The sequence below is a fragment of the Melanaphis sacchari genome, unplaced genomic scaffold (genome assembly GCF_002803265.2).
Source record: "Melanaphis sacchari strain LSU unplaced genomic scaffold, SCAv2.0 Contig11_pilon_pilon, whole genome shotgun sequence".
NCBI classification, from domain to species: domain Eukaryota; kingdom Metazoa; phylum Arthropoda; class Insecta; order Hemiptera; family Aphididae; genus Melanaphis; species Melanaphis sacchari.
Genome location: NW_020270469.1, coordinates 64,219 through 90,721, shown reverse-complemented (window position 1 = coordinate 90,721; position 26,503 = coordinate 64,219). Strand labels below are relative to the sequence as shown.

Here is a 26,503-nt window from a genome sequence, read left to right as displayed (position 1 = left end):
AAAATAATAAAATAATTTCCATACAAAAATTACTGAATTAAATAACTATACTTTAATTTGTAAATATATGTATATATATTTATATAATAATAAAAATAGTATAATATATTATAGTATTTAATGTAATAATTTATAAAAATTTCAATAAATAAGTATTATTAAATAGGAGGTAAATTATTAAAATTGTTACAATGGTTTCATTAAGTATTTATTTGTTGGATGGAAAATCTTAACTTAACTTAAAAGCTGAGTGTCTTATAGCTTAGAGATCGTATATTGGCTATAATAATTCATTATTTATTATTTGGGAATCAGGGGTTCTTCGATAGGAATTAGGTTATCCAAACATGTTGCTGACAAAGTTATTGAAACCAGATGTAATACTTGATAATATTCCAGTGTCTTGAGTCGGTTGTTTAGGTGCCAATGCTATACCTTGTGGATGATGATGATGATAGAAATGAGGAACTGGCTGTCTGTAAGGTGTGTTATCTTGTCTCTGAAAGTGCATTTATAACAATATCGTTAAAAAAAAATAAAATAAAGATGTGTTTATATAATCTACATTATGAATTTAATAAATTATGTAAATCAAAAAATCAAAAAGGTTAAATTAGTAAATCAGAAACATTAACACACATTACCATTGATAAAAATACCAGTATTTATAATCAATGGTATTACTTACAAAATATCATTGAAGTCGATATAGAAACTTCAAACTCAAAATCATTTAGAATTAGGGAATTTTATTCTTGTATCTGTAGTAGTAGTAGTAACAGTAGCAGCAGTAGTAGAAGATAATGCAGACATTGTATTTTGCCTTAGAACCTGTAACCACTTGCTTTTTGTACATGTGTGCAAAGAATAATAGTTATAGAAAAGAAATTTGCAATATTCACCAGTTATTATCATCAAGTAGGAAGATGTTAATTCAGAAATCATTCTACATGCAAGTTATTAAAAGCAAGGTGACATAAAATTAACCAATTAATGTTAGCCACTGCTAAGTATAAAACAATATAATATGTAAATATTAAATACAAATTATATTTTATTTAAGTATCAAATATTTTAAACAGTTTATTCACAAATTTTAAATTCACAAGTTCTATGTAATATTATTATGATGCATTCGATACAGTATTTGTAATGGTGTATGTAATTTATATAAAATTAGCAAGTTACTCATAAAAAATGTTCACATTTGTTAAATATATTATAACCATGATACATAAAATATATTTTTTAAACAACACAAAACACAATTTCATTGATAATTATACATGTAGGAAAAAATATTTCTATTATATTTTATACCATTTTAAATCGTTATAGGTATTTTAGACATTTCAAATGCAAAACTTTTTATTTTTCTAGTGTAATACATGTTCAAAAATGTAATTTACCAATTTGAATGCCTTATATTTTTCTATTTTTAGTCATAAATGTATTATTTTTATCACCTTTAATTTAACCTTTATTTTTAACTGCCTATGCAGTTTACCTTATAAATTAATTAAAACATTAAACAATTAAAATAATACAATACTGATATTATTTTTGGATATGCACAGATTTAAAAAATTAATAGCAGATAATTATGACAAAGACAAAATTACTAGGTACTCAAAAAAAGTGTTTACTAAGGTCATTCGTCAAATTTATTCAAGTCCATAAATATACGAGTATCAATTGTTAAAACAAAAAGTATTTCGAGAAGATACCTATAACTATAATTATTAGTTTCCCTCATTTATTAAAATAGCAGAAATGTTTTGTTAAACCATCATTTTTATTAAACATAATGGTTTTTTTCAGATTCATATTATTTTATATAGGTAACGTTGTATTACGGAACGGGTACTAAATAAAACAATGTTATTGAAATAATATTTGTACCTACACCTTAACGTTATGTTAAATTAGTAGTTGGTGATACTTTTTTTCGTTCTAGAAATTATTTTAAACTTGTAATGGTTAAATATTTTTTTTTTCATATTATTTAGTGCAAATGTTAAAAAATACAAATTTTTGACAATATTTAAATCAAACTACTGATGATACTTGAAAAATTTTTTTTAGCTCTTATAGCAGTTTTCACCAGTAAATTAATTAGTCTAAGCCGTTAAAGAAGCAATTTTAAGAAGCATTTAAAATATTTAAGAACTTTTAGTAACTTTAGCTCTCTCACATAAAACGTTCATTAATGTATACGTATACTTAAAAGTTAAAGGTACATAGGGCAATAGTAAATTTTCAATATTCCAAATTATCTACTCAGCTCAGACAACATTAGTTGTAGAACGTCGTGCCCTCATATGTTAACTTTACCTTACTAACATAGGTAACATTCGAAAATATACATTCAACAGTTTCAATTTTGCGTTATGTTTATTATGATAAAGTGAATTGACCAATCATGAACTTAAGAGTAAAGACATTGGCCATCTGGTTCTCTTCTGTTTGATTTTTATGACATTTGTTTTAATTTTTAAGCAATTCGTAAATTACTTTTACTTCAATTGATTTATAAAAACTAAATTAGGTATCGTCAAAATCTAACGAAAGAGAATACGTATAATGTTCATTTTTTTTTTTTTTTTCATAGTACCTAGGTCAATCGTTATTTGCTCTAACATTAAAGCTAACAACTCAGAATTGTGACTGCCAACCATCATTAAAACAGATACTATACGGCGAGTACCGCTACGTCCTTTCAACGTCATGCATAATATAATATACAATATTAATTAATCGCGAAAAGCAGTTATTTGCGAATCCCGGAAATAAGCACGACCGCCACCAAGGCTACGGTTCTCGCGTGCCAGCTGCGCGACGTCGAACGCGCGTCGCTGCTATAAACCCGTAGCCCGTCGCGCCAGTTCCTGCTGAAATTCAGGGATGCACCCCGGATGGAGATTGTCTCGTCCCGGGTGATCATCCAAGGCGGTTGCCAGGGTTTTAGACGGGGCTTGTTGGCCGACGGACCTACCTTGGACGTGTGCAGTGTTACGTTCAACAGCGTGGGGTGTTGCTCCACGACCATGAAGTCCATTTCCTTGGGTATGTATCCGTCTCCGTAGATCTAAAATCACACGAAACGGTCGATGTATTATAATGTATGTATGTTGTGTCGGAAATGGAGATTTATGGAGGAGGTTTTTATGGGAATGTATGATTTTCCCAACATGAGTTTTCGTTATTCACCGTCTTGCTGCAGGTATATTATCTCTGCGAGAAAATTACGTTTATAGGTATACACAAGTTTTTGTATTTTCGGTGTGATCGGTTTAACGTGATGATAACATACGAATAAGATGAGTGTTTTACGGTGAATCGCATGTTTCTAAATAAATGCATAATGTAAGTTTAAAGTCACATATTTTATAAAATAAGTATCTAAAATCATTTTTAGTTAAATTCTACGAAGCAAATGTTTTTTACAACAATAGTTCAATGGTATTACTTGGGTCTAGGACTAATGTGTATTGTGTATACCTCAAAGTTAACTTATTTTAGTTAGTTTTTTACGTAATGTGTAGAACAACATATTTTGTGAATAAAAATATAGTTCTAAAAATAAAAAATGTTGGAAATGTGGGTATTATAATGTTAATGTGTATGTTGTTTTATAATTGTATATAGATAATATAAGTTATATTTTACTTACTTCAAGCTTGTAAACGCCAGGTAACAATATTCTCCAGAATTCACCATACTTGGTCGTTTGGAATCCTACGTCACGACCCTTGATCTTAAGAGACGCTTTTTCGATCGGGTTACCATGTTCGTCCATCACGAACCCGTGGACACCCCGATGAGCTTCGGCCAAGAATTTAACGAGTGACTAAAAAAAAAAATTGTTAGAAATAAATAAATGCATATTAGACACGGTGATATCATCAACACTATGATATACTATACATCCAATGCATATTTAACGAAGTATTGAATGTATTATTATGGTCATACCAATCGGTTTTCTTCCCAGAGTTTGGGCAGCTCGGAAGTAGGTGGGTATTTACAACAAGATAATTCCAATGTCACTTCCATGCAACCGTACCAAACGTAATTGAAATCTTGCATACCTCCTACGTGATTAAATAATAATATTAGATTAAATTAAAATATAATATTAAGAATAAAAATAAATAAATAAAAAATATTGACATTTGACAATAATAATTGTATGTTCATGATATTTAATATGTTGAAAAAAATTAACGAAATATGTATATTACGATGTTACTAAATAAACAAGTAGGTACACTAACAAATTATTTAAATCTGATCGTAGGTAATGAAGGAGTTTAGTTCCATTCTCAACATTATGTTATAAAAAAAAGTTAAGACAATTTACAAATTTTAAGGGGTCTTGTATAGGCAGTTCTAACTTCTAACAGAATGTAAATGTATTATTGACGATTCTATACATTATTATTTATTTTCAAAGTAATTCACTAGAGATTCCGTGTTAATACTGATTTCAATCATTTAAAAGGATAAAATAGATTTACGAGAACTATTTTAATAGTACGTTAACGTAAATATTTTTATCATATCAATAAATATTTATTTTTAATTATTTCAAAATGTTGTAAATTTAAAATCTGAATCATATGTGATTGAAAAAAAATAATAATAATTATAATAATAAAAAAATAATGTCATTTAATACAACCTCATCTCTAGATTATTTTGATAAAAAGAAAACGCCGCAACTGCGTTTATTTTACTAATAATGCATTTTTAATATTCGTAGTGTTTTAATAGGTTTTTAAACGAAATCAATATAGATAGAGTTGATAGATTATATAAAAAAAGTAGGTTTTTAAAATTTTAATGTACTTTTAATACCGCTGCAGTTGCCATTTTTTTGTAAAATAATATTTAGAGTGAAATCGATTATTAAATAGGATGTAGAAAGTATAATAGCATTATTGATTATTGTATATTATTTCAGCCGTGCCCGTTATAATGATACCACAGAATATAAATGATGATACACACTACACACAAGACATACTTAGTTCCCGGGCATAATAATAATACGATAGTTCTATATATAAATATATTATTTTACAACTATAGTAATTACACTATATAGAGCAGACCTATAACTGACGTTATCTATGTATAATTATTTCGTATTAAAAACGGAAAAGGCGGTTTTTCTGCGCCTGTAGAAATAACTTTAGTTAAGTATATGTCTGGAATGATGAGTACGGTATGTAAATATCATGATTTAAGATACCTAGGTATCTATGAGGTAGCCGGTGGGTAAATATCAAATCGTGATAGATACTTATATAATAATATGTCTATAACATGATACACCATATTATTATACCAGTGCGTTTGATCAAACATAATACATTGATTGAGAATGCACTTAGTTGTAAATTGCAGTCATTATAAATAATATGTACTAAATAATCAACGTTGTACTGCTGCAACGGTGCTTAAAAATTTCGTTGTTTTTGAAGGTAAACACTCATATTTTTGAAGATTATTAATGTTTTTGAAAATATTTTTTTATACACTTTTTTTGAAGTCATTATAAAAAAACATTATTTAATTATGTTATTCAAGTACGTTTTTTTAATTTTTGAACAACAAGTATACATCTTTAATTTCATATTTTGCAATACCGTATTTTGAACATACAATTTTAGGTACGTACAAAAACTTCTCGAAACAAAGTACGAGTAGCAAAACTGAAAATATTCCCAAAAATATCGATATGCATGATTTTTTTCAAGGTAAGGAATGTAGTTATTTCTGCGACAGTTAACATAATCATTTTGATGATATATGATAGATGATTAGATAAGTACATATGTGTTTTATAATACCGTTGTGCGCAGGTATCGGAGGTACGTACCTATCGTCCATCGATATCGGTTCAAACATATTTTCTTTACCGTCGTAAAAACATAATAACTTAACATTCGGGATTACGTACACCTACGATGGTTTGACCGGTTTTTACCTGTGAGCGGATACCATGCGGCTCCGTTGGTGATGCCGTTATTGAACGTCGGCGTTCCCGCTTTGCATGCCACTCCTTGGTTCATCGACGGGTGGTTTCTGGAGTAGGTCAGAGCCAAATGTTTAAACACGTCGTCGTCGGGCGTCAACGACGGTGTAGAGGTGTAGCTCTGGAACACTGTAAAACATAAAACACATAAATGATGATCATATTATAAACAGGTATATCGGGACGTTTGATTAATGACGATGTTGGGTACATGATAATAATAATTATATTATGTATTGTTATAATAACATCTCGTCAGTACTCATTTGTCACGTTCGATAAAATTAATTTTTAATTTCTATTTATAAATATTGGGATTAAAGCGTTAACTCGTGTACTGCAGTGTACGCCTACAAAATATTATGCTCTTATACAAATTATAGTCTATACGCAATATGTACAATTTAATTAAATATTAATCATTTTGAAATTCTTCGAAAAAAAATAGTAACACATCTCATTTTCAGTGTTTCGGTCACGATTTGAAAGGGAACATATCATGATTAATATAGATGACGTCGTCTCGAATCTATGGATAACCCCAAATCATCGAATTGCCGTTTTTTTTCATTTATTCAGTATTCATTTTATACATATAAGATATATATTTATACTGTGAATCCGTGAATGTACATAAGAGGTACTTTCAGAAACAATTTAAATTATTATTTTTTTTTCTATAGTTATATGTACAAGTATAATGTATATACTTACCAGAACACAGTGGTGATGAAATACAGAATCCTTTATAATTAAAATTTTGTTAGACATGAAAAATATCGTTTAAATCCAATTTTTTTTTAAATATATGATAATTTTAAAAATATATTACACATAGATCAATTTTTTGCTAACCTATGCTGGTCAACATAGTATAATTATTGACATATCTAGTTAGTCGAAACGAGAAAGATAAAATTGAAATAAAATGTATAATATTTAACATTTTTAATTTTAAAAATCTTGTTTTAATGTTTTTATTTTTAATCAAGAAACTGAAAATGCAGTAAAGTTAGATATAATTATTTATATGTTAATTGAAATTATATTCTATGACTTATGTAATAAGACATAAATTGTATCAACATTAACAAATAACGTGAATACATGTATAACTACACAATTATGAAAAAGTCCTTGGAATTAGATGAAAATTATAAAAATTTTTTTCAATATCTGATGAAACCTATGTTTTATAAATAATCTTTATAATAATAATAAAAAGTTAATTCAAAATAAATAATAATAATAAAAGTTTATATTCTACTATTACAATGGACCTATATTTAACCGATCTATCGATTTAAGTATTTTGTTTAATTATTAATTTATCATTATAGTGTATGCATTATAATTTATTGTTTTATGCAATAAATCCGAGATCATAAAATTATAAATGTAATAATAATACTAAATGTTATATGTTTATAGTTGACTCACTTGAGTTGGGAGTGTTATCGAACGGATAGCTTGCCACTAGGGCACCCCCGTGAAGTCCACCGGATAGAACGAACTGTATCTTGGACGTCCATTCCTTGACGGCATCAGTTTCTGGTTGTCCTCTCTTGTTATTTTGCTTAAAGTAGTCTGGGAAGTTTCGGTTCAAGTCAAAACCGCGTGCGTTGTACCGGCCTTGACCACCGTCGCACTGACCTTCGCGGGCCACCTCAAAACCGTCCGGGTTCATTGACGGCAACACGTGGATACGCGTGTTGTCTAGAAGCCATCGAATGTATGGGTCCACCGAGTAACTGTTCACCAAATACTAATGAACACGAACCAAATTTATATTTTTATTTTTAAATTAAGTAACACAATTTATTATTCTCGCTTAATATATGTATATATTACCATCCTTTGTAAATTTATTTATTTTTTTAAATTTTTTTTTCAACGCAGAGCTGGTGCGTTAATTAAATAATGAAATTTTACCCTACCTATGGATATACACACATATTTCAAAACAATTTCCTAGAATTTTAGATGGATTATTACTAAAAATCTGCAAGAGTACAATTATAAAAATAAAAATTGAGTGCTGTTGTCTGTCAGCAACAGACAAAACCCATCTATATCTGATACCGCACACTATATTTTATTAAAATTGGGTTGAAGTATAGGGAATAAAAGAACAATGGCCGTCTGGCGCCTTCACCCATACAGAGGGAAATACTGCAGAGTGTTAATATGTGTAATTTTTATTTACAATACAACGACGGCAACAACGTAAAAATATAAAATATTTTCCGGAAACCGGAAACATTTGATACCAATATACATGTAAATGTGCAAATATACCATGTACATAAACGTAAGTCGAGAAATTGCTAGAAACATAATACACAACGGTCTGAAAACGTTTAGTAAAATGTACCGTAAACACGAAATATTCGTTGTACGCTTTTTATACGGTCGTCAAATCGACAATTAAACATCATTTTACGGATTATTATTCGTTTTATTTTTACAGGAAATTACTTTTTTGAATTGAATTTTTAATAGTTAAACGGAATTCAGTTTGTGTATTTTGTTCACCACGACTCGCACATATTTTATATCCAATAAACAATGTTTTCGAATAGATTTTTTTATATTTAAGTTATTATTGCATAATGCTTCCTTAAAGCAAAATTTCACATGGAAATTAAAATTAAAAGTAATGCATTCAATTGTAAACTATAACAATAATATTATATCCTATGGTGTTGAAACAGTTATAACTTATTATTATACACGACTCCAAAAATCGTAATAATAATTATAATATTTTATTTTTTTAAGAACTAGTTTAAGAGTCATCATCATGAATATATTATAATATACAGTTATAAACTATGTAACAATGTATTTACGGTGCCTTTACGGTTACACTATATTATTGTGTGTGCTATGTGATAACGTAAACAAGCATTGCGATTGACGTCTGCAAAAATTGTCAGTTGTCAATTGCTGAATTCCTAAAGTATTTTATAGATACAATATGATTATATGACATATAAAAATTATATCTAATATGTTATTTATATTTCTGTTGAGTATATCGAATACTTTATTTAAATCAGTACGATATAAAACAGTTGTCTTTACTAATACTATACTATAAATTACCTATACTCGGAATATCTTGAGGGGAAGAGGTAACTTTAAAAAATTCTAGATATTACGGTAAAATGTTTTTCTACAGCTCTTTTTCTAAATATATATATATAGGCACATTTATAGTTTTAAATACGGCATATACATAATGGTAATCAATCAACAAGTATGAAGTCTTATTAAAATATGGTTTACAATAAACAGTAAATCGTAGAAGTATAATATTTATGTATGTTCTCGTATACCCATACCCATGCATAAGGTTGCTATATATAATACATGTAAATTTTTTAAATTGTCAATCGTTAAACAATGTACATATACCTATTGCTTATTGGTAATAGCCGATGGGTATTGAAGTTATAGTAACTGTATTTACCTGAATTAGATGCAACATGAGCTCCCTGCCAACCGCTTCGTTTCCGTGCATATTGGCTACGTATTTGACATCTGGCTTGCCAATCATGTGTTCGTACGGACTGGAAGACACCACCATGACCCACAAGTCACGACCTATAATATTTATGTTTTTTTTTTTAAATTTAAATTACACATTTTACATACATATTATGTATAATTTTATAATATTAAATAGTGTTTTTTTAGTGTTATAATTTTTACTCGAGTAAAATATTTGAATGTTCTTAAGCACTATTTAAACACACAAAGTATATGTTTTATAGAAAATAGGTATTATCATCACTATATTTAACATACATCGGATGAAGGTTTTTTTTATAGTTATCAATTATGTATATTATACAATTTACATAACATTTTCGAAACAAAATAATATGGAAAATTCGGAAATAAGTTTCTAGCAAAATATAGGTACTTAAAAGTATAGTATATTGTGCTATTTCCTATTACAATAATTCTTTCATATTTTGTGCTCATTTAATTTATTTTTAATATTGTCAATCTTCTAGTTTTGTTTTTGTGTGCAATTTTTTTGTTAAAAAGAAATACATAATGAAATCTACTAAGTATATATTATTAAATGTATTACAATCTTAATAATTCTAATTACATAATTAATTGTAGCGTATAATATTCGAGATCAAGCATGATAAAAGTTACAACAAAATGATAGTTGATACGCTATTTATATTTTAATTATATTTTGTGTAAAAACTATAACTTTTTATTTGACATTTGTGAAATATGTAAATATTTTGTCACATGTTACAGTGCTCAAAATGGTAAAATGTCCAATCTGGGATGCCAATAAAATAAAATTTAATCTGTATAGATAGAAATTATGATACAATAAGGAAAACTAGATGACTAAAAAAACTATAAGTATAGTTACTAGCTTGGACCTTTCTCGATAAAACTAAAATAAACACACTCCTCCAATTCGAAAAGAGTAAATGCTTACGACACTAGTAGTCATATTTTGCAATAATAGTATAAACTCAATGGTTTATATTTTATATTATAAACAAAATCGAAATCAACTAGAAAACGCAAACCCGATGGGTCAAACATACTTAACCAAGAGTGAAACAATATAATAGGCCAGTTTTACAAAAAATTGAACATAGTTGCACTGTTGTCCAATAAAACGGACCAACAATATTTAGACACAAGAATTTTCGAAAATTTTAAATGTGGATCATTAACGTTATGTGATATATTATATGTAAAGTATAACAGTTGTAGACAATAATAACATAAATATTAATGATGCGAAGGATACACTATTATACGTAATATTAAACATGTGAGCCTACCTTGGACGGATTTTCCAATGGAATAGAGAGCTGTGAGGTTAGGGAACCGAGACGATGTGGTCCTCAGGAACTTGGTCATCTTATCGTAGTCATGATACTTAAATTCGAGCTGATAGTTTTGATCCTGGACTAGGTCCTGGGAACTGTAGTGCGGCCCATATACCGGGTCGACCGCATAACCACTGGATGCAGGTAATGGGTTACCAGGGTGATGGTAGTTGTTACCGACGGCCCGATTGCCCACATTTTTGCCCTCAACCACATCGGTGGGCACAGGAGACCCAGTGCGCGTATACTGTGGTATTCTGTGATTGTTTATCGAACCAGAGCTGATTGACTCCTGAGCTTCTTCGTCCAACAGTGGTTGATCCTTCTGCATCAGAACACCTCCATCGCCATACTGCTCACCGTACACGGTAGAAGCTGACCCGACCGTATCCGATTGTTTGCCGTGTTGTAAATGCTTTTCGTACTGTTGCGACGATGATGGGTCTTGGGAATACGTGTCTGGTCTAATTTTGCTTTTGATCACCTCGCCGCCACTGGTCAGCTCCTCCGAATCGTAGTATTGGTGTTGTTGCTGTTGTTGCTGGATGGACGATAGTCGTTTTTCGGATTGACAATGAACTGGCAATGCGAAAAGCGCAATCGCGATCGTAACCACGACCAATTTCCTAACCGACACCAGCAAATGCGAACGACGATCGTCAGCTCTCGCCCGGCACGTCGTCACGGTGGAAGACGCCATCGTTCGCGATTAGTCTGTAAATACACAACATACACAATTCATAAAATGTCATTGTTTTCATTTTAATGCCATATCAATGAATGTTATTAGGTTTAATTACATTATGTCACATAGAAAAATCTATAATTCTAATTAAGTCATTAAGTACTCTAAAATATAAAGCATATAAAGTCATAAACTAACAAATTATGAGCACCACGTAATTCACAACGATTAATGCCCATTTATAGCGTCTATGGCATAAGTTTACCGTCAATATATAACTATTATGAATGATACAATTAAACTGGACTACGCCAATTTTAATTATAAATTAAAAAATTGTATCTACAATAATTTTTAGTTTAACCAAAACAGAATAAAAATGATAAGTATTAATTATGCATGCAAATATGCAATACTGTTGCCTGTTATAAGTTCTTCTAATATTATTATCATTTCAATTTATTTCTATACTTATATTTTATCTTATTTTATCACAAAATTACCTATTAGATTAATAGTTTTATTAAATTATCATTTTTTTCTTTGTTTTAATATGTACAAAAATCTTTATAAATACTTTTGCTCTTCAAAAAATAGTTTTATCTAACTAGAATTTACAACTTATTGTTTTAATTTAATTTTGTTATTCTAGCTGCTAGAATTTAGCAATAATATTTATTCATTATTGTTAAGTTGTATTATTTTATAATGACTAAAATAATGTATAATATGGTAATAATGAGCGATTTTTCATTTTTTAAATGTCTCATTTTTTTTTACCAGAAAATAACGTTAAAAATTTAAATCATAATTGTTTAGCCTTAAGCTCAACAATATTGTGATGGTTTTATAGAATGGATTTAAGAGTACAACAAAGCTATGTAATAAATATTAGTATACTTAATTAATATCACATACCTAATTATAATACGATACGAACATACAAATATACGATATACATGCTCTTGAAAAATATTTCGTCTGTATTAAATACGCGTTTATTATGGCACTATTTATATAATATATTATCTATATAACTTATACAAATATTGTAATGCATAAAAATAAATAATTATAATATAATTTTATAATATTTTTTTTTAATCCGTCTTATTTTCATATCGATCTCGCCAGTCTACGATACAGCACATTAACCTAAAGACCGTATACTCATTATTTAAATACGTCATAAGCACGCGTATGACGTGTAATCTTTTATCAATATTACACACTATATAGGTAATTATTACAATATATTTATAATAATTATTTTGTACATTCCACGATGATTTGTTTATCAATGGTTCTCGTAACAGTAAAACGTGTTCATTAAAAAATGAATAGTACTCAGATGGTATAATCGTAATGTACATGCTATACGTATTAGTATACAAAGTAGTCTTTCTGTAGACGGGTTTCAGGGAGGTAACGGGTTTATAACTGCTATTACATTATACACGCGACTATATTATAAAAGAATATGATACGTTGAGAAACCGAACGGTTATTTCAAAAATGTACTCCACTGGATATTTAGATAAGTATACAGTATACGATTGTAACCGAATGACTCGTTTGCGCGAACTAAAACCACCTAACGGACATGATTTTATAATAATATATTCGAAAAAACAGAATATCCAAATAATGCTACCAAATGCTACATTGCTATTAATATTTATATTAACCGTAATTCTAAAAAAATCCCCAAAACTGGTGAATTTTATTTATTTATTGAATGTGTTCATATTTCATACAAACATGTTCTTCAATCTACATCATAAATTATTGTACCTAAGACACGACTGCTTAGGTATACGGCGAATTGTCTGAGGTAGGTTCTGAACGACAATAATATATTCGTGGTAAAACGGGGACACACTAGTTGCCTCCCGAAGTCAAAAAGGTCAATAATTTTTATACGAATTGCCTCCCGACTATATACGAGTTGCCTCCCGACGTACCTCAGACAGCAAATGTTTGTCTAAAAATACTATTATAACATTATTCTACATATTATTATACCTAAGACTGATGTTTTTAACTGCACTATATATTTTTAATAAGTAGTATAATATGTTTTATTTTTATTGATTATTTTTATATTATTATTGTTTTTAACCAACTTTGATATTTTTAATAATGAATAAATATTACCTATTGTATGTGGAACTGTTTAGTGAAGTTTATGAACCACTACTTAATTTTATATGGGAGGCAACTCGTATATAATTATGAACTACCTGGTCATCGGAGGCAACTAGTGTAAATTAACCTTTTTATTTACGATAAGGATGGGAGGCAATTCGTATATTTTGGGAGGCAACTAGTATGCGCCGGGTAAAACAGTTATTTTTGTATGGTAATACATATTATAATACGTATATGCAATTGTAATCGTGTTTATGTTTACACACTTCGTGTGTAGTCGTATACACAAATGTAACAGGTATAAAATAATGTTGATATAAAATCGATAAGTTCTATTAAAATTATCATTATTATTAATATATATTTTTTGATATCTGCACTTTATTTATATATGTAGGATAACATAGAAATATAATGTCGTAATATCATATATTATATGACGTTTAACGAGTGCTTAAAATAATGGCGTTAATTGTAATATACTAATATAATACACTCGAACTACATAATATGAACTATAAAGTATGTGAGTTTTTTCGTTTTGGGTTAATGTGTTTTAGCGTGAGATTTTAAATAGCCCCATCTCTCATATCAAAAGGCTAAGTTAGATTAACAGTATTCATGATTTTCAATAAGAGGGATGTTGTGTTCACGACCATTAGAATAAGTTATCATATATAATATATTATTATTCAACACAAAAACACGGTTTGGCGGTCGCTTATTTTTTCCCCAAAAGTATTTCATTGCTTGTGTCACTTTCCGGATCTCATCGGTATAATAATTATTCGCGCTCTATTTCCACCTAGCCAGAGCGTCCATGTCACGTAGGTATAACTATTAAAATGTATACACACACGCGGATGTTGATCATATGCGTATAGAATATATATAACGACTTTGTCATCACGTTCGCTTTAAACACGTGTGAGAGTTTTTTGTTTTTTTTTTTTATCATTAAATTTAATTCATATTATATTTTGCATGTATATAATATAATATGTAGTATTACCCACCTACATTGTACGAGTACCTACACGCATATAATAATGTGCCAGTTGCCAGATTTTTAAAATCTTGAAAAACGCTCATCATTGTTGTTTCATATAGGTAACTATGAAAACACGTCTGACGAAAACAAATTACGTTGAAACACTAGAGAAAGATATGTACAGCTGTGAACTGTACGAGGTACGAGTAGAAAACAAACTAGAATTATAGGTTTTCAAAATGTTTTCAGACGATTCAAACGAATCAATAAAATCACCGTGGCCAAATCGTCCGATCGGAGTATTATATTTATACGCAGCTGTAGCTGGTATAGACAAAAACTGGAACGCGTTATTTTTATATTATATACAAATTCGCTTAAGATAAAGGTCGACTACATTAATATGAATAGCTACACGCTACTCTACCTGTATATCAAGTGCCTAAACTACTCGAAATGTTAATGTATTCGTTGAGTGAAATTCCCGGTAGAGAAAAATTGCAGCATGCACACTGTTATTATAGGTATATAGTATAATAAACGGTATTGTATAAAAATCAAAGCATTCAGACCATATTATATTGAAATTTACGACGTATTGTGTGTATTACAGAAGATGTATAACATGCGAAAACATGCACAATTTTGGTGTTAAAATAAACGTTATACAAAATACAATGGACAATAGTATAATAGATAATTAGCATAACATGGAATTATTATTAGAATTAAGATAATTTTCATTAGATAACTTAGTATTATAAAATATGATATAACGTTATTATTGTTATTTTTTTAGTATTTACGCGTGTCGTTGATTTTACTTTCGAATGGTACACATTTGTCAAACAAAACATGGTCTTTTCATCCATGTTGAAATTTTTACTATTATATATATATAATATATTATATGCATATGTTTTTGTATATAATATCGATAAGAGTTAAAACGTCATCATCGTTATCAATATAAATTAAGCCGTTGATCATTAAAACGTAATTTTATGATGTTATTATTTCTCAAATATTTGGGGGTCCATATTATGAAAAAAATATGTATACGTTTCACAGTGGAGGTTAATAACAATATTCTAGTCGATTTTATACGGTAAATATTCCGTTGATACGAAATGCGAGAGATATGTATACAATTGTTCTTGGGTAGGTACATTAGATATTCATAAATCATAAACATATGAATATATGCTACGATTAGATATATTATTTTTACGATATACATAGGCCGAATTAGGACTATTTGGACGGGGAGGGGTGGAGACAATAAACAACTTTTCCTCCCAATTAAACTGTAAGGAGATTTCTTTTATACTTTTATACTAAGTTATTATTTAGTTCACTAAATATTAACAGTGTACACCCTAATTTTTTTTTTAGCAATGTATTCATTCAAATTCTGAGTATTGAACTTTTAAAATATATTCAACACTTAGAACTATACTTTTATTATTTTTATTTATAAATATTAAATCAATTTAATTATTTACAGTAAAAAAAAAAAAAAACAAAATTGGTTTCTTTTGTAAAAAAGAAATTGGTATCATCACATGACATTCCTTATTAAATAGTATAATAAATATAAGCATTTATCAAATTTGGGAAACAGCCTTATAGCTTACCTACTTATTCTAAATCAATTTTATGCTTTACAGAAGAAAATCTTTTTTGTGAATTATTATTGATTATATATTTTATAACCCGCCTTTCCAATTCTTAACCAAGTTGCACCTATAACGATATAAATAATAAGTAATAAATTATTTATAGTAATTATTAATAACAAATAGCTACTTTATAATTTACATTAACATTCTATACGGTAATACAATCGAATGACTTCAAGATGTACTATGTTAATTTGTTTGTAAAATAACGAGTGCAAATTACAGATACTCAATTTTGGGTATAAATCTACGCATTTAGAGATAATGATGAAAATACAGTGAATAAATTATTATAGGTTTACATTTTTGTGTGTAATTATACAAGAACAATACGTTTTGTTAACAAATAATCAAAATATTTCATTATACCTACATAAATATATAATAAATAGCCATACAGGGCAACACAATCGACAACATACAATTGGCGGATGTAACTTTTTTAAATTGTATGATTACAATACAATTTATTATAGTATACCGGCACTACGACATATTATTGCTGACCGTCACGCGATGATTACAAAGTATTATTAATAATTACACGTTAACAACAGAGTATATAGGTACCAAACTATATATTAATAAATAATGATTGTTAACTAGGGGTGAATATCAGTCACTAATGTTTCTATAAAGTTATCATGACGTTTGGGTTTATACTTAAACTTTGGATTAGTAAATAATGATATCGTAATCTTAAATTTAACATACTTATATAATAATTTATTTTATGAATTTTGGCCCCATCAAAAATGCGTTAGAAGTTTTTATCATATTTTATTTAAAAAGTTTAAAATATCAACATTATTATAATTTATAACATATAAGGTTATTTTTATTTGACTTAACTGTCAAAATACATAAAAATATGTTTTCATTCTCAAATTACAGTTACAGTTATTTTTGCAAAACTTATTTGAATGGTATTATAGGTTATACTAGTCACAACGTATTAAGTTTTGATAATACATTTTGAATTACCCATATTTAAATAGAATTTAGATAATTTTGGTTGTTAAAAATAAAAAATTAAAGAAAATATTATTTTTATAAACATGAAATTTTCACTAAAATGTCAACAACTTATTAACGATTCCAATATTAACATAACTACATTAATTAAATTATTATTCTGACAGATATTTGATTTCTCGCTTAGGTAACTGATATACTCCTATTCTCCTCTATATAAGCCAGATATATAGATATCTAGTACCTAGTCATTACTCAATTGTCTTCTATGTAGCTGAAGTAAATACCAAATAGTTAGAGTTGTTCATAAGCAGTGAGCACCTATCGTGCAGTTTTGCGAAGTATTTAATATTAAAATGTTTTACATAATTAGGTATGAATATTATTGTATATTGTATAAATACTTTCCCCGGAACAAAAGGTATCAAAAAAAAAATGCATTTTCTCTTTTTACTCGCGGTAAAATGTTAATTCGATGATGGTAATATCAATATACAGTCAACATTTTTTTATAATACTATTATATAATATTATACTGCATTTGTACTGGTACCTACATAATATGCAGTTTATAACCACGCTGCAATAAACTTCATTATTATTAAAACACAATAAAATTATATTCCCTTATACATAATGTACGTAGGTAAGTACTAAATATATTATACGTGTAACGAGTATAGCCATGTGTGAAATGTATATAACATGAGACGCAAAATATTTTAAAATTTCATTTGATAACTTTTATCCTTTTTTTTTTTATGTGTATATTTATTTAATAATATTTTTGTATAATGTCAAATAGTGAAAACTCCGTACTTATAACAAACAGACACCATTATACACTGTTTTAGTGATTATTTATAATGATAAAGCTTTTTAAAAAATATGCTAAAGCAAACATCAAAAGAATACATCAAATTTAATATTTTATTGTATTGCAAATATTAAAACTTTAAATACTAAATAGACATTTTCAAAACAAAAAAATAAATAAATAAAAACAATATATGCTGCTAGGTCTATTCTGAATACGCATATAAGTTTAATAATGTAAACCTATATACTACATTGTATTTTTATTGCATACGAGTAGAGTAAATATTATAATGAACCTATAAATAAAAAATATATGCAATGTGCCTTTACGGTCAATTAACTGCGATCGCATCCTACATTACGTGTAATAATTTTTTTAGTATGCAAATCAAACAAAAATCGTCGCGAATAAAAGTTAGTATAGAAGGTTGATTTCAGGTAGTGCATATAAATTATAAACAATGGATTTCCGAATAAATAAACCAGCCGAATTTTCTTTGGCCTACTGATATAATACAATACTGTGTATAAAATAACGAAAGTGTAGACTGTAGATAATGGTCGTGTGAATTGTATACATACATCAGTCAGTCTATTGATAGTTTGGTATATATAAAAAATAATAAAAATCCAAGTATGATATTATTGTGATGGGCGAACAAATTACTTCCAATTTTAAGAACTATTAGGAAATGTGTTCATTTCTAAAATTATACATTGCAGTTATTATGATTTAGATGCCACGCGTTACTTGAAACCGAGTACAAAGTTTAATAATTTTTATCCATGTATATAAAATAACCGATAAAAAACAAGAAATGTATTTAATACATTTTTTTTAATAATTGACAGTGTGTTCACTAATGTATATTCTTTATAATACGATATTCCTTGATTAGTCTCAAAACCCGTAACGCGCATTACACATATTCTTTCTAGTGTCTATAGTCTACAAGATTTTGATCGTCTTCTAAACCTATAAAGCTATAACTGTATATCCGTATATTGGTATATTATATTAGGTGCTCATATGTATATCGTACTGGGACTAGATACTGTATCGAATTATACGCACGCAGTTACATACTAACACGTCGACGTCTCGGCGACGCACTTACTTTTAATCGCGCTGTGCACGTCATATTAAGGATGTATGCGAGAAAAACTAAATAACCGAAAACGATTGTCTATAACTACTATAATTTACGTGTAGGTACTTAAAAAAATAATTTACAACAGTATAATTAATGAATCATCCATAATGTTATAAATAAATAATACTAGTCCATAATATTAAAAATATATCGTATTCGATACCGTTCTGTATCGTTTTAACGCATATAATAATAGTTATATCGTATGTAAAGCTGCAGATTAATAATGTCAATAGATATATCATAGAAAATATTATTAGAAATTCATGTTACAAAATGAAGTGAATTTTATTTTAAAGTCGTAGGTATGTATGATAAACATCAAAATATATTGTATTATGTATAATATCGTACACCTGTTCCATGTATAGGAATGCTTATATATACACGCATTATTATGACAATACGAGACTATATAGACACGGCCTAAATAAAACACGACAATGCAGCAGCGGCGATTCCTCTTGATATACAAGAATAATAATATGTAATATGTGGGTCATCGGGGCAACAGTTCGTGTCGCGAGGGGGCATTGTCTGTACTGAGCTCGTGATGTATATCACAGCGGTTTGGCCGAAGAGAAAGGGACACTATAGGGTGATGACACTGTACATATGCCTACCCACGGTTCGTCGCGTTAAAGGCGCTTCTCCGGACACGAGGTCGTCGCGAATTGAAGACTAGAGACCGAACGTCCAAGGAAATACCGATGACGCGAATACTACGCGGAAGGCACGCGACCGTTCACACATAGAAATGACGACACTTAACCTGATTATCGGTTTGCTGGCCATTTATTATTGTATGTAATGGTTCCAGAAGTATCTCACAGTGTTTGTTACCGAAAAAAACAATTTTTCTCATTTATTTGTTTTTTTATTATATTATTACCTATATCCTTACGATATTATTTTTTAGTATGTTTATTCGCGATATTATAAAATATTATTTTATTAGTTTTAAAATAACCCGTAATACTTAGATTTGACCTAAAAATAATTAAATTTTTTTTTTTTGTTCATAGAAATATGAATTACACAAATTTTAAATAAAAATATAAAAATAAGTTTTAACCAAGTATACTAAAATAATATTTTAAAATACTACATATACATAACATACATATTAAAAATACATAATATCATAAATACTGAAAATAAATAATTGAAATCTTTAATACGTTATTTAATGAGACATTACACTAAATAAACTTATGGCTTTCGAATGAGGTTTCTCATTTTATTAGGTACAGGAAAAATATGAATAATAAATATTTATTAGCACAAATATGCAAATAAAAAAATATCGTAAATAAAATCATCAATTTTTTTTGTATCATCTAATTATATATTAGTAAATCATGAGATAAAAAAAAAAATCGTGTCAAAAATATTCAATGTCTATTATTAGTGTTAGACTTAGATAAGTAAGATGACGTTAATAAGTAACTCATGAATAAAAACTATTCGTTGTAAATAATATGTAGGTATATAGGTAATGATTTCTTGAAAATTATATATTTTTTATTTGGTTGTGTAGGCGGTATTTTAATAATAATAATAATAATAATAATAATAATGATATTGTGAGGGAAGATAATCGATTTTTATTATACGTGTGAAATTAATAACCAAATAAATCAATTTAATGTTTACGGGAGTCTCACATATTCTCCCACAATTTTCCTCAAAATGCGACCTTCGTTTAATCGTATAAGTACCCGTTTTAGTTAGAAAATATTTAAAGCGTAGAAAAAAAGTTAATATGAAACAATATTTCAGTAATAATTGGTGCATTAATATGACCAAATCTTATTTTATTTGTGTTATTCATTAATTAGAATTTATTTCCTATACAATTAAAAAGAGTTTTATACAAAGACATTAATTATTTTTAAAATATTATACTCTGCAGAAATAATATAATAATTAATAGCAGTGTAAAGTAAAGATCTAATGAAAATTATTACTTGATTAAAACTAAAAATAAATATTTTTTGGACTTAAATGTAAAGTTACTTAACGTAGATAAAAAGAAGAAAGTTTTTTTTTTTTTAAAACAAAAAATAAGTTTAAGAAAATTAAAATATTGTAAATGGTTGTGTTGTATTAATATTAAATTGTTTATAATACCTTTAAATTTGTGTTTGGTTAGATGTTTCTTGATTTTGCATAGGCAGCTCTACCCGATACTCGTTTAAAATGTTTTTTCAAGCTACAAAAATCTGACATTAAACGACGACTCATTCTAGTCTGGATCGAGACTGACTCAAAAACTTAGTTTTGTCGTATCTGAACTGGTTTCCCACCACTACGTTATCATACTCTGAAATAGTAGCGTGCGTGTGCCTCTCCACTTTCTTCTTCAAGTAAGTATTAACCATTATACCATTAAAAATTATAATATACATCATGACAGATTGAAAGAATCTATTAACTATGGAGATAATTAATTTAATACAAAATACCTTTTAATTTTGTTACGCAAATTTTAAATTGGTAACAATTATTAAAATTCTTTCTCTTTACTATATTATACATTGTCTTTCTGATCCCTCGTACAATTTCCCTTTAAATTACATCACGTTTTTCCTATGCCTTCCGTACTCTGTAAGTATACTTTATTATATATTATGTAGGTACTATTAAAAATATAAAATGAAAATATGTAATAACTTCATTGTTTATTACCTATTTTGTACACTCTTAGTATTATAGGTAGTTAATAGTTATCTGAAGCTATAATATCACATATTATCAATTTTAATTACATAATTTATCAATACAATTTAATATACAAATTATAATACACAATTTTATTAATCGCGTATAGTGTATAATATATATCTTTAACTTTTTGGTATTATTTAAGAAGTTAGAAAATGTATTGCGAAAATTAAACAGTAATAATATTATGTCAACAAATAACATTGAATTATAAATTAAATTTTAGTCTTAGGTACAGTATTGTTATTTTGTTAACAAGTTATGAAACTATAGATAATAATTATGTAGAAATGTATATGTATTAGATACATACATATAATAATATATACCGATTAACGATACTATTCCTGAGTAACGTTAACCTGATAATTATAAGTTTTCATTAGTTAATTTATTTTATTATCATTATTATTACGTAGACATACACGTAATGTATTATAGTTTATATTGGTAAATTTAAACAAAATATTACGAATAAAAATGGAAACAATAATGATAATATTATCATTGAAACCTTTAAAATATTTGTTATAAACTTAAAATATCTGTAATTTTGTTAATAGATACAAGGTAATAAAATCATCATGAAATTAAATTCTTTATAAACAAAAATATAATTATAAATTAGCTCATGAAGAATATGTTGAATATTAATGTTCAAAAATATTTATCAATATGTATAAAAGATGAATATTTAGCCATTTAAACAATTTTTTTTTTATAAGTGCGTTTGTTATTAAGGAATTATTTTCAACTTTTTTTTAAAAATATAATTATATTGCAGTTAATTGACAATATTATAATATTATCTAATTTATATTAATCAGAAAATTCACTGAAAAAAAAAATGGATTATAAGTTATAAAAAACGATATATCATTTTTTTTTTTCTTACAGTATCTACCTATACTATTGTAAGAACCTAAAGAGAATTAAAGGTACCTTGTGTTAACCTATATATGGTCAATTTATTTATATTAAATATACCTACAGGTGAATATTATTATATTAGCTTTAAATTTTCACGCAAGATTTAAAATTTTAAAAAATGAATTGGTTTTATAAGGCATGTAGGCACAATAATAAACTACATCTGAACATTATACACAGCAACTAATAAAGTCTGTTAACAACGCGCACGCCCGCAATGTGTTTAAATTTATCGGGTCAACGATATTTTATCGTGGTGCGAAGCCTGGCGGAGGTTGATTTTACCGTTATGCGCTGTAACGCATACTGCTATAAACTATTCGAAATGGAGTTCACAGAGTATCCTTGTGCATCGTATACTACTCAGTATTAACATGACTAAAACGGCTTTATGAAAATATTGTATTTATCCTATAATAACACGTTGACACAAACATCATTATAATATGTTTGTATAACTGACACAGGTATCCGTAAACCGCAAGGCTGACTGGTCAGATTAGTATATGGTGAGGCGATTTTTTTAAATTCTGAATTCTTCCTAAGTTATTTAATTAATACTGAAAAAAATATTTTAATATCACTCAATGAAAAATTATTAAAGATTAACATTTATTATTGTTTTTGTTATTTAAGTAATTTTTATTTATTTTTAAATAGCAAAGTATTTAAGTATATGTACTATACACAAAAATCCAAAATTTAGGTAGTCAGCAACTAGAGAGTTATCATGATTTTGAGGAACTTATCTTCCTAGATATTATGTTGATATAATTTTAAAAATATGTTGTTAAGAATATAAAATTATAAAATTAATTAAATTAATAATAATTAGGTTATGGTTTAAAAATAAGTAAAACATCATCATATTACTATGTTAATATATTATATATTTATATGAGTTAAAAAAATAATAGTTAAGCATTTATATGTCTTGTGCTTATAGTTTTAAAATACCTATCATCACCATTACGTTTAAAAATCACAATAATAGTTAACTTAGAAAATAAGTGGCTTACATTATAAATAACAATAAATTTAAATATTACAGCTTACCAGACATTAAAACAACAAATACTTGTTTATGTATATGATTATAATTTTTTTTTTTTATTATTATTATAATTTATAACTTTTTTTTATGCTTTGAGAAATTTTAGCTAGATACTACTTTTATTTCAACGATTATGGTTAGATACGATTATGCGTGTGTGTTGCTAAAATTCTCAGGTGATCACCCATCCGGAAATAGCAACTATAGTCCCTTGTTTAACAAAATTCTTACAATTTAAAATATTAAAAATATAAATAAAAATGTACTGGCTTAATAATTAGTATAAATTTAAATACTATTATAATAAATTAATACTAGTAAAGCACTAAAGCTGTACAAGAAAATATGTATTTTTTAAGTATCTATAAGTTAGAGCGTTAGATGGTTCATGGGTATAATATAATGGAAAAAGTTTAAATGTTGTTTTGACTTATTCAAACTTTCAATCCCAGATACCTAACACTTAACCTACTCCAAAACGCATATTTACGATATAATAATAATTAATCGACGAAGTAACATAGATACTAGCCTAGCATACAAACTAGGATTAGCAACTTAATAACTATTAAGAATTAAGTTAATAAATCACGAATACAGAGAGTTCAAGAAGTTTTGAATAAGTTATAATAAAGATTTCAATTTTTTTGTATATACATTTTTGTTATTTTTTCCATATTTTTTTTCTTGTCTTCACTACTAATTACTAGTTAAACACAATCCTATATAAAATGATTCAATTGTCAAAAATTAAATGAACTATTTGATTAAAAAATCTCAAATCATTTATTTGATATTTATTTATTGTTAAGACAACTGTGATGATAAAAAAATTAAGAATATCCACCAGCTAAATATAAAGTATGGTATTTTGACTAATAGAATTATATAGTTACCAACATTTAAACCTTCTGCTATTAAGATACAAAAACTGAGAGTTCTAAAAAAAAAACACTTAGAATCTAAAATATTATAGAATATGCGTAGTTTTGCTAACTAAAACTCTAAATATTTTGTCTTTGAATTTCATTTATAACATATTTAACTTAAATTAGAAGTATTTATAATAATATTTTTAATTTATTTTAATAACTATTAAAAACGTAGAAATAATAACCATTATTTTATTACATATTATATACATATAAATCTATAATTAGTAATGGTTTATATAGCAGGGCTTACAAATGTTATAATAACATTATATTTTACAAAAAACGATTGAAATTTGAAAACGTAATTATAACGGAAAACAATAAATATAAATAATTAAATAACACAAAACCAAAAATAGCGATTAACAATATATATGATATATCATCAGAAACACATAACGCAAAATGTTATATATAGTATATCATTAAATAAAATAATTAATTTCCAATTATTTAATAGTTATAATTTATAAAATAAAGTAAAAATTTTAATTTTGAATAACGATAAACGCAAAGTTAAATAACAATGAAATTCTGAATAACGATAAACTAAAAATTTGTTAAAACGTTTTAATTGTAAATAATGAATAAAATAATTTTTTCAAATGCAAATCCTGGTATACAGAAATATAAGTACAGTTTTATATTATTGTGTAAAATTGTGTAAAATTATACATATTGTGTCATGTGATAATATTAGTTTCGAGTATTTATGACTATCGTATAATTAATAACATACGTTGAGAAAATAGCATACTAGTAAAGTAGTATAATATTTTCGTTGTTTATTTAAAAATTCAACATTTTATAAATTCATATTTAATTAAATTTAAATATATTGCTGAATATATTTTATGTATTTATGAATGCTCAAGAGAATATTTATTTAAAAAATAATTTAATCAAGTACTAAAAAATATATATTATTATTAGTTGGAAAATTTCAAATATAAATAAATAAATAAACATTTAAATATAATAATATTATATGATGCAACAAAGAGAAGCGACTGAAAAAATAATACAATACTATAATTGTTTATTTTTGATATTTTTACTCCTCGTGGTTGTAATAAATACAAACTACGAGTAGAATATTACAATTACCTATATAGACTATAGTGTACCCAAGTATCAAAAATTGATCATTGTGTTGATAATAAATATTTACTATTTTAATGAAATTGTAATAATACGAGAAAAATAATAACATAAAAGGTAAATGAATAAAAATACAGCAATTTATATTATTCAGTAAGTAGGACCTAGTTGACATTTAATTAACAATAATCAACATTAATTACTGTATTATATTATTAATTATATTGTAATATAAATTAATAAATGCCATAGATTACCTACTAACAAATGAATAATGAGCAAAAAATGTATAATACTTACCAACTGATATGAAAATTATCACCACTCATATTGATAACGTCTTAAATACCTACTGCAAACAGCGTTATACGTCCTG

General features: G+C 26.9%; 1 protein-coding gene across 3 annotated transcripts; it reads right to left on the bottom strand.

Moving 5' to 3' along the window:
* Positions 1–140: 140 nt before the first annotated feature.
* LOC112604431 (carboxypeptidase M-like) lies at positions 141–26,503 on the bottom strand. 3 transcript variants are annotated; one of them, XM_025353477.1, is made up of 10 exons: positions 21,514–21,662; positions 10,876–11,637; positions 9,519–9,652; positions 7,484–7,808; positions 5,996–6,172; positions 3,976–4,094; positions 3,674–3,850; positions 2,996–3,088; positions 689–831; positions 407–499 (listed from the first exon to the last, which is right to left on the bottom strand). In XM_025353477.1, exons 2-9 carry the CDS (start codon positions 11,621–11,623, stop codon positions 730–732), a joined length of 1,875 nt encoding a protein of 624 aa, XP_025209262.1. In that variant the 5' UTR covers positions 11,624–11,637; positions 21,514–21,662; the 3' UTR covers positions 407–499; positions 689–729. The 3 variants fall into 3 exon arrangements, with proteins under 3 accessions (XP_025209261.1, XP_025209260.1, XP_025209262.1); XM_025353476.1 differs by lacking the exons at positions 689–831; positions 21,514–21,662 and adding an exon at positions 26,428–26,503 and having other exon boundaries at positions 141–499; XM_025353475.1 differs by lacking the exon at positions 689–831 and having other exon boundaries at positions 141–499; positions 21,514–21,661.